Below are 12,702 nucleotides of genomic sequence, written 5' to 3' on the forward strand. Positions count from 1 at the left end.
CTGAAGGGTAGAAAAAAATTCAGTAATTACATAGATGTCCCAAATAAGGTAGAACAAAAAAACCACCCTCCTGATTTTGGCCTAATTGCCATTCCTCTGAAGTAGTTTTGATGTTCCCTATCAAAACAAAGCAGCTTTTCCCTGAGTTACATCCTACAAACCCATTCCCCAGCAATTCCTTTACGCTGTCCCCATGCCCTCCCAGCCAAGCCATCCTTTCCTCCTTCCCACAACGCCACTCCAGCAGGCAAATGCAGTGTGCAGCACCAGTTCTGCACTATGGGAAAAAACAGCTAGATGTTGTGTTCACACTTTTATTCTAACAAGCTTCCAGTTTTCACAAACATTAAAGATACTAAATTTTTATAAGATCTCTATTGCTCTGTCAAACTTGGTTGAGATCTGCAGATACACAAATTATTTGGGTTGATGAACAGGAAAGGGCTAAAGGTATGACAATGTCATTACATAGGCCTTGTCTCTTAGTAAACCTGATTAGAAGCAGAATCAATCAAATGTTCCAACAATCTTTGCATATCTGAGATGAATATACCCACCAATTTATGGATTTTATCACACAAGAAAAAAATGGACTTTGCCAGTAGCAGCAAGTAAAAGAATGCACACAACAGGGGTAAATCAGGCTCTCATCTCACCATGGAATTAGATGTCTTAACAGACTGGACAGGCCAACACAGAAAAAAATAAAAATAAAAGACTAAAAGCAAGCAGAAAGCTGTGCAAACTATTCCCTATCTTTTAAACAGTCTCTCTTGAGACGCTGTCCCTCTAAGTGCTCGGTCACTGCACAGAGCCCCATGGCTCCTAGAGGGGGATCTTGGCCTCAGACAGCACCCACGGAACAGGGTGTCTGACTGTGGCCCTCTGCTAATGTGGGGCGACCACACGTAGCTCAGACTAAGCTCAAGCTTCCCTGGTATCTTCAATATGCAGATGGAAAACCCCTCTCTGGTGCAGGCTTTAGCCCAGCTACAGGACGGTGGAAGAGGATGCTCAAGGCCTATTATTTCTCACCACTGGCCAAGGACACGTGTATCACTCGAGCAGTTGGGTTCATACCACCCACCCATCCGCCCTGCAATGGCCCGTTCTGTAAGGGCAGCTCCTCTCTCAGTGTGCTAGGGACTTGAAGAGGGAGGGCAGCTTGGGTCCCCACCCCATGGGGTTGCCTCCTGTTCACCAAATTCCAAGGAGCCTGACTACAAAAGCTGTGCCAGCTTCTCAAACAGACTGCTCTGAGAGTCCCTCTGGACATCCCGGATAGGCTGGAGGAAGGAATCGCAACAGGGAGCCAAAGGAACATTTCACGGATTTAGCCAAATAAACTCCAAAAGTTAAGCCACTTGCTGACACATTGCTTTTGCTTATTGAAACCAACTAATATTCTGTTTCTGTGAGAACTTGGATTTCTGCACCAAAGCTTTTTCAAGAGCGACTTTTAAAAATCTGCAAAGTCAAATTTGGGGAGGAATTCAACAGCTCTGTCTTTCTTTTTTGAAAGGAAAGAATTACAGAAAATTCAGGGATGCTGTAGATTAAAAAAAAAAAAAAAAAAAAGACTTGTTTGGGGCTGGAGCAAAACAAAAGTAATAAAATTCTTAATAACAAAGGAAATTGTGGCATAATTTTAAAAAGCCTTAAAATGTCCCAATGATAAACAGGAAATTGCAGTCTGAGGAAAGAATTGTGTCATTGGTTATCAAGACTTGGATAGCCTTTGAACAATGGTAGGCTATGGATAGGACAAACCTAGAGAAAAGCCCAGGAGTATTATCCACTACACAGCATCATAGAATATCCTGAGTAGGAAGGGACCCACAAGGATCACAGAATCACAGAATTGTAGGGGTTGGAAGGGACCTCTAGAGATCATCGGGTCCAACCCCCTTGCCAAAGCAGGTTCCCTAGAGCAGGCTGCCCAGGTAGGTGTCCAGACGGGCCTTGAATATCTCCAGAGAAGGAGACCCCACAACCTCCCTGGGCAGCCTGTCCCAGCGCTCCGTCATCCTCACTGTGAAGAAGTTCTTTCGCATGTTGGTGCGGAACTTCCTGTGCTCCATTTTGAGGCCATTGCCACTTGTCCTGTCCCCACAAACCACTGAAAAGAGGTTGGCCAAATCCCTCTGTCTCCCACACCTCAGGTATTTATACACTTTGATGAGATCCCCTCTCAGTCTTCTCTTCTCCAGGCTGAACAGACCCAGGTCTCTCAGCCTTTCCTCATAGGGAAGATGCTCCAGGCCCCGTATCATCTTTGTGGCCCTCCGCTGGACTCTTTCCAGGAGATCCCCGTCTTTTTTGTACCGGGGAGCCCAGAACTGGATGTGTCCCACGTAAACTGCTTCAAGAGCACTAGCAATAAAAAGTACCTGTTTGCTGCAATGATGCATAGGTGGTCAGTTCAGAAAGCCAGGCAGAGCACAAAAAAGGAAACAGCATTTTTGGATGACACTTGGAATCAATTGAAAGACAGTAGTCTTGGGATCTAATTAGTCTTAAAAGATGATAATGAACTAGAAATAATCACAGGAGGCCTTGTGCAAGAAGTTCACCTGAAACACCACAGGAAGAAGGACCCCAGGCCACTGGGAATCAAGTCCCACAGCAAGAGCCCAGCTGGGGCCACAGCATTTTGCTAGTAAGGCTGGAGAACTCCCATTTCCACAGTAGGTACCAGGACAGCGGGACAGGCTGCATGCTTTTGCCACTGCTCCTGTTGGGGATGGAGCTGACAAACATGGGCAGATCCATCTCAGCCTTCACCTGGCCTCCTTTCCTCAGGAGCCTTACAGTGCTCGGAGCTGCCGCATCCTGACACAGCTGGGAGGGACATGCATGTGGTTGGAGACATCGAGAGGCTTGCTGTGACTTTGAGAGTGAGCCCTTGCAGAGACAGAGGTGTTGAGAGTTCCTTCAAGCTAAGCCCTGGGGACTCCTTTAGCTCTCAAAACATATTACCAATTATTCCCATCCCTTAAATGATTTAAACCGGATGCTGCTTCTGGCAGAATCTGCATGCCAGTATTTCTCTTTTCTGGGAGGCACGGCCACAAGCCTCCATCTTCACACTTCTGCATATCACTGACAGGAGTGCAACACTTACGGAGCAGCACTTCCATTAAGAAAGACAGAAAAGTTGAGACAGCATAAAATGATCCACATGCCTGGCGGCACTGCCGTATACAGAAGGGCACTTTATTTGTGGATTTTGTATTTGTAGATTGAACACATCTATTTGTGTGAACACAATTGCTGCAAATCGAACAAAAAAAAATGCATTATTTTCTATTTTTGTCTCATTTGACAAGGAATTATATTTCAAATGAACCTCTGCCACTTCTTGAGAAGCTAGTTTTCAGAACCCAGTTGTTTTCTGAGCCACTCCTAGTTTTCGTCATCGTTTTGACACAAGAACAGGCACAGCACGGGCACCTCCCTGCCACTGTTTATACCGATGTTGTTCTTCAGCTGGGCAGGCCTCCTCAGCCAGCCGCTACTACGTCCTCAAACCTTTTTTTGCAAGTATGGCTTCATGAGACACTTCACCCAGTTTTGAATGTTTCTGGTTTTGCCTGGATTTCTAACGATGCTCTAGCTATTCATGGAGCTGAATCCACCTCACTATTTAGGTTTCCACTGTATCGAAGATGATTGTCTAGACAGCCTTAACTGTCATGTCAGAAGAATGAGATGCAGCTGGAACTGTAAAATCACGGGCAGCAGCCATGACCTGGTGACTGCTTCCTCACTGAAGTCCACTCGCATGCTGCCTTGCTTCCAGCTGGCTGCTACCTGCACGTGAAAATTTCTTCCACGTAAACTCGTGCGGACGCTGCGGCTGCCTTTACTGCTACCTGAAGGGTCTGCTTTTGCATCAGAGAGGTTCTCAGCTCGGCAGCGCCTTCTGCGCTTCCAGCCGCCTTGCCCTGCTGCTGGCAGGCCCTGCCCGGGGAGCCGGGGCAGCGCGTGTCGCGGCTCGGGCCGCCCGGCTCCCGGCGCTCCTCCTCTCACGGCCGGCACCCGCCGCGGATGGCCGCTCTCTGGGCGACCGCTCTGCCCGCGGCTCACGTCGGTGCCCGCACCCAAACCGCTGCCGGCAGGGAGAACGGAACCGCTGCCGGCCCCGGCGGCAGCCACCCCGCGACCGCCTCAGCCCGGGCCCGGCAGGCGGCGGGCGGGGGGCCGCGGCGGGGCGGAGCCGCCCGGGCGGCGGGAGCCGAGGCGGGCCGGGCCGGGCCGGGCCGGGCGAACGGGGCATGGCGGCCGGGGACGGGGAGGCGGCGCGGAGCCAGGCCTCCCTACGGCGCCGGCTGCAGAGCTCAGAGGAGGCGCAGCACCGGCAAGCGGTGCTGGTGCGGAAGCTGCAGGAGAAGGTGAGGGGAGGGCGGCAGCGCCCGCCGGGAGCTGCCCGGGGCCGGGCCGCGCTGCGCTGGCCGGGCGGGAGCCGCGGTGGGGCCTCCGCGGGCGTGAGGGCGTCGAGCCCGGGGCTGGGGCGAGGCCCGGGAGCCGCCCTGCTCCGCCCGGCCTGGCCCCGCTGCCGCGCTCCCGAGCCTCCCGCCGGGGCTTCGCCACCCCGCCGCTTAGGGCAGCTCCCGGGAGAGCCGGCGCCCGGCGGGCAGCCGGGCCTGAGCTCGTTTAATCGCGGCCCGGCTACTAGAGAGCAGCCCGGCCTCTCTTCGAGCGCCCTCGAAGCCCTGCGGCCTGCTGCCTGCGGCGGCCGGAGGGGTGCTGGCGGGTTTGTTTCGGTGGGGGTGTTCTTAGCGCCCGCCTGTGAGGAGGCTGCGGCGTAGGAAGCTGGGCAGCTGAAGCGCTTGGCTGCGGCGCATGGGCAGGACTGTTAGCAGAACTAACTTTAATTTGCTAAACATTGAAAAGTGATGCAAATTTGAAAGGCTGTTTCTAGTTGTACAGGTATGAAGAAGCCTGCTGCTTGAAAGGTAAAACCTATACGGTCGGACTGCATTTGACATGGTGTGGAAATGTCTTTGGAGAGCAAGTGGTAATAACAAATAAATGATAAAAGCCCATTTCGTCCTCCAGGAAGTGAACAGGAGTTCTGTTTATTCCCTTTTCAGTCTTTTCAGTTTCTGTCACTTGCATTTGAATGTTTTCTGAAGGACTGCTGCTTGTTCACAGTCAGTTGCTGTTCACAGACCTGTCTGCTCTGAAGTCCCTCCCATTTATGCAGTCGTTTTCACTCCTTGCCAAAGCTTTTCCTTCCCCTTTGTTTTGCTGTGTAGCAAGAAATAGCATTTTTCTTTGATGAACCTGTGTAGGATACTGATGATATAGGAAGTATTATTTGGTTAACAGAAACCTGACTGGTTTTGAGGCATGCTGAGCCACTTTGTAATTTTTTTTCTTCCAAACCTGTAATTAAAAATAGTTTAACTAGGATTTTACATTGATTTTGGTGTTGGCAATTCCTTCTGGATTTGACATGGTTCGGTGAGGTTTAAACAGGATAATCTTCAGTCTGATGGAAGTAGTTGGCCTGGCATGGCTGTTTTAAGTCGGTCTCATCGTTCTGCTTGTCATCACACTCTCTCAGGATGAGCAGATAATACTATACATAAAATAAACCCTTTCTCACTTTTTTAATATTAGATGAAGTGAAGCTTTCATGCGATAATGACTTCTCTTTATGTCAGCAGTGCTGTGAAATGTACTAGGCTCTGTCTGGAAAGGCTTACAGAAAACCTAACACAGGAGGAGCTGAGTCTGTTATAAGCTTAATTTCTCTTATCCTAATTCTATATATCCATCTTAGTTGCTGCAGTATCGGACCTGGTGTCGTGAGTTGGAGCAGCAACTTGAAGCCGGAGGGGTGAGTGGGCAGGTATGTAACACTTGTTAACTCAGATTAAAGGCCCCGTAAAACAACAGCAGACGAAAACAAGATTGTCCTGATAGGAGGATTTAAAGAAGCACTGTAACTTTGACCTTCAGTATTTTGTCCAGTTGCCATTCTTAGAGCACCCGGTAGTCCTAGAAATGCCGGTCCAAAAAAACCTATCAAGAAGGATTTTAATTTTGTGAAAGAGTGCTTTGTAGTTAGAGTAACATTTGTACTAAGTCTCAGGAGAGGGCTATACTGCATGTTACATTGTGTCTGTCTCTAAATAAGAATCAGTTGAAATTTAGCATCTTGGCAGGCTGGCCAATCATTGGCCATCATTGCTGGCTCCTTGCTTTTCTTTTTGCTTCATGGCTAAAGTAAACCCAGGAAACAAAGAGTAGGAGAGTATGTATTTCCAAGCTTCAAGTCTAAGTGAGCGCTTGTGGTCATTAGCTGAGAACAGATAGCTGTGAGAGTGTGAAAATGAGGAGAACTACTGACTCTTTCCCTCCCTTCCTCCCTGTATTTGTGACACTAATTCCTGGAAGAAGACACAAGTTCCTGAGATACCAAACAAATGGAGGGGAAAGCAATGGATGATAACTGTAGTGAAGGAAATGCAAGAATTTGACTAAACTTTTCCTTTCTTAAGGGATCCCTTCCAGACAGATGGGAACCCACAGAGGAGCACAGCCTGGAAAAAGCACTGCTCCAGTTGGAAGAGGAGCAGCGAAGGTAAAAAGGAGGAGCAATAGTGCATTCTTGGTGTCTTGGATGCTCAAGGAAGCAAGAGAAAACCTGTCAGTTTGGAAGTGGCTGGGCAGGCCATTTTGAAAGGAGAAAGGTCCACAGTCCGTTCTGTGGTGCAGTTAATAGTGATGTGTGCTGAATAGCTCTGTTTTCAGTGGGGGTTGGTCATATGACCTCCAAAGCTCCATCTCCAGCCTGAATTTTCTTATTATTCCATAGGTGATCTGCTCAGTAAAGCCCTGCTTTATGTTGGGAATCAAGCCCTAACATCCTAAAGATTTCATGCGGCAGGTGTTTTCCTGTTAGATTTGGACTTGTATTTTGTCTGAATAGCATATCCTATGCTTATATCAAAGTCTTTCAGCAGAACATTTGGCAACACAGGCATCTTCTGTCACATTTTTCTGTGCTTCTCTTTCTCCCTCTGCTCAAGAGATGAACAGTGTGAGGTATAAAGTACACCTGTGTGCTGTGTTACCTATGTTGCGAAGTGAGGGAAGCACAACTCCTGTTTTTATCCAGAAACTGAACTTTGTTCTTGTTTGCTGGGCAACGGTCTTCAGATTTTGTTCATGAAATAATTCCCAAGTGGGATGTATTAGGCTGTGGCCCAAACGCAATTAACCTGCAGTGTTTGATCTTTATGTTCATTACAATGAGCATAGTTAAAAGCCTTTTTGAGGGCTACAAATGTACTGCACTTTGGGAACCCTGTAGAAGCTTCTTTCAGTTGAAAGTGTCATTTAAAGCTGTTTCCCCTACATATATGGTCTTGGTTTAGTGGTGTGCAGTTTAGTGTATCATCAAGGTGGGTTTTTTACTGCAAGTCCTAGTGTATTGGACAAGGACAGAGAGACTCTTCAAAAAAAAAAAAAAAAGGCAAGGGCAGAAGTATGAACAATATTGCAAGGGAAAGGATGTGGAAACTTACAGATGTGATTGGAAGTAGATAGGTGGTCAGGACAATTGTGCTTCCAGCGGGATGCAGGGTGACAGAGCAGAGGGAAGGCAAGACGTTAATGGTGGGTATCTTCAAAGTTGAAGAAGAAGGGGAGACTGAAATTGTAGATGGAAAATGAGGACTTAAAGTAAGAAGAAAAAAAAGAGTTTGCCATGACAGAGATGTCTTAGTTATTCCTAGAAAGCACTTTTACTATCTTTCACCAAGAAAGTCAGTGTTGAGGGAGATGGAAAATCGTGAGGATGTTGCTTGTGGATAGCAGTTGTTCAATGAGTTCATTGCTGTTTCTTCCTTTCTAAGGTGCGAGAACCTGGCAGAAGTGAACACTCTCCTGCGGGAGCACCTGGATAAAGCAAATGAGGTGAATTCAGCTCTTAAAGAAGATGTTGGAAAACTGACGGCAGATTGGATGAGGGCCCGGAAGGAACTGGAATTGAAGGAGAGTGAATGGCGCAATGAACGTGAGGTAAGGATAGGCCGTAGGAATGTCAACATGATGACAGACTGGAATGAGAGTACAGTTTATTGCTGACATAGACAACTTATTGTGTAAAAGTTGTTGCTCTGTTGAGAATGTATTGGTGCTGGCTAGCAGAACATGGGTGTGGGATGGAGGAGTGTGCATGTTGCTGGACACTGTAGGGCAGTCATGCATGAAGTCCGTATTTTTTTTTTTTTTTTTTAACATTTCTTAAATCTCAGCAGTGAAACAGAGAGGTCTTTATGTTTTCAGATTCAGAGTAGCTAAGAGAAGGTCAAGACAGGCATCTTACCAATAGCCTGTCACAAGAAAATCTCACACTGGAGGGGCTTGTTCTTGGCTTCCTCCACCAAGACTGTTAGACATCTCTGATGAGTATGCTTAGTTGATACCCGCTACAACAGGAGAAGTGTGGATGTTCCCATCTCTGAATTCAGGTAGCAGGTCTGCTGTGGATGTTTATGTGGTGCTTATTCAGTCCTTGATGCCCCTGTTGGAATTTTTATTAAAGAAGATTTGATGATGGTGATTGTACTCTCTCAGATCTAGAAGAATTGTACAGTAATGGGGAAGGCTGCCATTTCTTTCTGTCTTTGTGTGTTTAGTTTTATGACAGCTACTTAAGGGGTGAGCATAACCGTCTTCTGAGCCTGTGGCGTCAGGTGGTGACCTTCCGCCGTCATTTTGTGGAAATGAAGACCGCCACTGACAGGTGAGAAGAAGTTAAGACTACATCTCTTGGAGAAAAAAATGTAAGCCTCCATTCACATCTGCTTTTGGAACCTTGATGTTGCTTTAGTTACAGCTGAAGATACGATTTGTCCTTTGATAGCCTGAAGCAATGCCATTATGTGCGCTTTACGCTACTTTCAGATTCGTTTTGTCTGAGGATGGTTTTCAAATAAAACAGAAGGGCTTGGGCAATGCAGAGGCCCTAAATAGATGAACTTGAGTATGTTGATATTTGGGTTAATATGCCCAAACTCAGATGTATAGGTACACGTGTACATATGAAAGAGAATGGCCTCACCAAACCTATGCATACAGCAAATAATGCAGTCCTTTCTAGAGGATGATTAAAATCTACCTGAAATCTCACCGGGTTTTTTATCTCACTGATTCCGAAGGAAATATTCATGATTATGTATTTTTTTTCTTTTTATGTCCAGCTTACATTTACTCTGGCCAGTTTGTATTCACTTACACCTGTACCAACACTGTTGAGAGAAAAATAACTTTTCTACCTTGTTACTCCATTTATCCAGTTTATATTGCTTAGTTTGGTACCTCTTTATTATTGTTTTGTTTGTTCTTGGGCTCTCTGAAGTTTCTTTCTCACAGTTGCTTTCTGTACAAGCAATAATATTGTAGCCTTGATATTGCATTCTTCTGGTGTGAGCATGCAATTTCAAACCTGGGTTAACGTCAGACATTTCTCTTATACATTGATAAGCTTTCCTTAATGTGTAGTGTATACCTGACTTACTATTTAATTTGTGCTTTTTTTTTTAACAGCATTCAAAGATTATTCTTATGCCACCTTTCCAAAATGCTTATTATGTGCATATTTTCATAAGCCTCTTAGCAGTCTAAGTGGTGATATTAAAAGGTCACTGAACACTGATATCCTAGGTATAAAAGCTGTGGACCCTGGCAAAATTCCTTACATCTATTCATGGTGTTGATAATTAGAGTATGTTAATAAGATTCAACAAGAGCAGCAATTAATAAGAGTAATTAGAAATCCTTGAAATCTTCTGGCTATGCCACACATTTCTTCTTGTCTCTGAGGAAGAAATAGACTCATTCTACAACTATCAAGACAGATCCTAATCCCAGAGTATCAAATGAATGATTTGTCCCTAGCAAAGATGTAATCTGTTGCCTAATTATGTGCTTGAAAAGTGGACTGACTGATAAAAATGGTGGTGCAAACATTAGCTCTTTCTTTATTCTTTCTTTATTCTTCCTCAGAGATTTGTCAGAGCTGAAGGCAGAGCAAATGAGGCTCTCTGGATCTATACTTGTAAACTGCTTCCGTCTAAACTCTGGCATACAGCTCTGGGAATCCATCGCTTTGGGTAGACCTGTCCTAAAGGATCAGGCACAGCAGCAAATGGAAAGGGAAATAAACCAGAAGACTTTGGAAGTGATGTGCTTACAAATCAAGGGTGACCTGGAGAAGAAGGAACTTCAAGATAGGTTAATATTTTTAAGCTTTTCTATTATCAGCATTATCTTTTGTGACTGCTGATTCACAGGTTCATAGATAGGCTGTGTTCGTGTTGAAAACACGTACATTCTCTATAGCCTTATTTCTGACCATAGTCAAAGTATTGCCTTTAACAAAAAAAAAAAAAAAAGAGGGGGGCAGGAGGAGAATCTAGCAGAAGCCCTTCTCTTCTGGGTAAGAAGACTGGGGGGAGATTGCATATTGTAATGTATTTGCTGTTAACTGATTCTTGGTGAGAAATTCAGAGCAGTATAAAGAGCACTCTGTCTCTTGTAGAGCCCTTTTGCTATCCAGGACTGTGCTCTGGTTGTTGGGAGGAATTTGCACAGGACTATCATGAGCAATGTAGCACCTCTGTGCTGACATTTCCTTGGAAGACCGAGTGCAGAGTCCTTTGGGCTGAGTAGTGCCTTTCTGCAACATACAGTACGTTAACATGTAGAGATTAAATCTGTCTTTGCTATATTTTCTGGGCTGAACTTCTCCTGCTGTGCTTTTGGGAGCTGCTTATCTCTTTAACAGCTGATGGTGTGCTTTTGGAATGGCACGTGGACCTTCTCTTCTCAGGGTGATGGAGCTCTCAGCCTTGCTTATACAGTCTCAGAAGCAGAATGAGGAGAAGGAGAAGACCATGAAAACACTTAACGACACTGTGGAGATTCTAGTATGTTTTACCTTTGTCTGGGAAATAGCCCAGTGTCTGCTTGGTCTGAGTCATTTGTTTTCCAGCCTTAGCACAAAGAGGTGTGGCTTCCTCAAGAGAAAGAGTAGTAGAGGTGCTAACTGTGCAGAAACATCAGGAACATGTTTGGCACATGTGCAGTCAGTCCAGGTGCAGGCAGTGGCAGGGGAGCTACAGACATCTTGGGTGTCTTCCTTAGGGAGGCTTTACCAGTGTAATTTTGCCCCTGACTTTAAGTCTCTAGTGATAAAAGTTACTTGGAATTGACAACTTACCTGTCTATAGAGTTGCTGATCTTTCTCTTCTTAGTTTTATCAAAGAAGAAATTGAATAGATTATGGAAAGTAATATACTGGAATCACTAGGGCTGAGGCTTAGAAGCATGATAATACTGCTGAAGATGGGAATGCTCCAGAGGGGAGCTTCTCTTGTCCACTCTTTCCTTATTCTATTCTCAGGAAGCAAGTCGATTAGAGGTAGAATATGAAGCTTCATTGACTAAAAATGCCAAAGAAGAGAATCTTGCCCTTCAAAAGTTAATCAAAGATATAACTGAGGTGAGTAAAAAGTTGGGTCCACATCCTTGTAAATTTGATTTAAAAGTACTTAATGAAGGAAAGAGAAAAGCACAGTGAATAGACTCACATGTTGCATACTGCGTATGTTCACTGCTACTGGCTGTTTCATTTTTGTGCCACTTCTTTTGATATAAAAACTGATATAAAATGTCAGACTTGGCTCTCCTGTGACTCTTCATCTGAGTCCCTAGGAATTTCAGTACCTATGCCTTCGCTGTCGTGCTAAAGTCTCTCTTGAACTGTGCTTTCTGAGTTGGCTACTTGACATTTGTACTCCAGTGTTGCTTGGAGGCTTCCCAAACCCTCCTAGAGCAATGACTGTGCTGTTCTTCAGACTTTTATAAAAGGTCACCGACTCAATCAATGTGCTTGCCAGCCTTGCTCCTTCACTCTGTCTTCACTGACCATTATCATCACAGAATCTTAACTGTTCCAACTGGTTAGGGGTAACTTTAACTTAGTTCAAAACTTCACCCTGTACAGGAGGTTTAATCATCAGATCTTTTAGACAGCCTCTCACAAAGTCAGTTCTTTCTACTTATTTTAGTCATTTTTTCCTTTTTTGCTGCTGCTCAGAGTAATTGTAAACATTAGCTATTTCATTACTGTTTTCCAGTATTCATCAGCTGTCTTCATCCCTGGGCAATGTTAATGGTTCTTTTCATTGCTATTTCCAGTGTTGATCTGGTGCTTGTATATGTGGTTCTGAGAAACTGAAGGAGACCAAAATCATTCCCAAGAGCTTTAAGAAACCAGGCATTCAAGCAGCCTCCAACCACTTCACATTTGTTTCTTCTCTTCTTGTTTATAGTAGCTGTGTTCAGAAATCCCTGGAGTACTTGTGGTGGCTGGGATGATACTTCTTTTCTCATCGAAGAAATGATTGAATTGAGTCTTTAACAACTCTAGGGTGAAGTGGGAGAAGAAGGAGAAATAGATAAAATAGTTTGAGCAAAGAGTGACGGTTTGATGTGGGCTTTCAGGTGGTGTTAGATGACAGTGACAGCACAGTCAGCCTTGTCTGCACCGACAATTTCCAGCGTCCAGAGTCTAGCAACTTCCTTTCTTGTCTGAGCTCCCTGGATGCAGACCATGCCTTTGTATTGGTTCAGGAAGCACTGGCAAGGAGGAAAAGAGCAACACAGGTGAGAATTTCT

At 45.3% G+C, this 12,702-nt stretch overlaps 2 protein-coding genes across 5 annotated transcripts in view; one reads left to right on the plus strand and one right to left on the minus strand.

The window, feature by feature from the left end:
* GDF5 (growth differentiation factor 5) overlaps positions 1-2,244 on the minus strand; it is an 8,360-nt gene extending 6,116 nt beyond the window's left edge. The window contains exon 1 of the mRNA XM_080557762.1: positions 1-2,244. This exon is cut by the window's left edge and continues 2,204 nt beyond it. The gene's annotated coding sequence lies outside the window, so the exon portion shown is untranslated.
* Positions 2,245-4,131: 1,887 nt separating this feature from the next.
* Positions 4,132-12,702, plus strand: part of CEP250 (centrosomal protein 250) — a 35,013-nt gene continuing 26,442 nt past the window's right edge. For 3 of the 4 annotated variants that reach the window (XM_080557754.1, XM_080557755.1, XM_080557757.1), the window contains exons 1-9: positions 4,132-4,394; positions 5,792-5,860; positions 6,513-6,595; positions 7,872-8,037; positions 8,658-8,764; positions 10,027-10,254; positions 10,853-10,949; positions 11,426-11,524; positions 12,529-12,690. In XM_080557754.1, the coding sequence (XP_080413880.1) occupies positions 4,278-4,394; positions 5,792-5,860; positions 6,513-6,595; positions 7,872-8,037; positions 8,658-8,764; positions 10,027-10,254; positions 10,853-10,949; positions 11,426-11,524; positions 12,529-12,690 (1,128 nt within the window). In that variant the 5' untranslated portion in view covers positions 4,132-4,277. The remainder of the gene's footprint in view (positions 4,395-5,791; positions 5,861-6,512; positions 6,596-7,871; positions 8,038-8,657; positions 8,765-10,026; positions 10,255-10,852; positions 10,950-11,425; positions 11,525-12,528; positions 12,691-12,702) is intronic. The other variant, XM_080557756.1, reaches the window with a different exon arrangement.

The sequence above is a fragment of the Anser brachyrhynchus genome, assembly GCF_964034855.1.
Source record: "Anser brachyrhynchus genome assembly, chromosome: 16".
NCBI lineage: Eukaryota > Metazoa > Chordata > Aves > Anseriformes > Anatidae > Anser > Anser brachyrhynchus.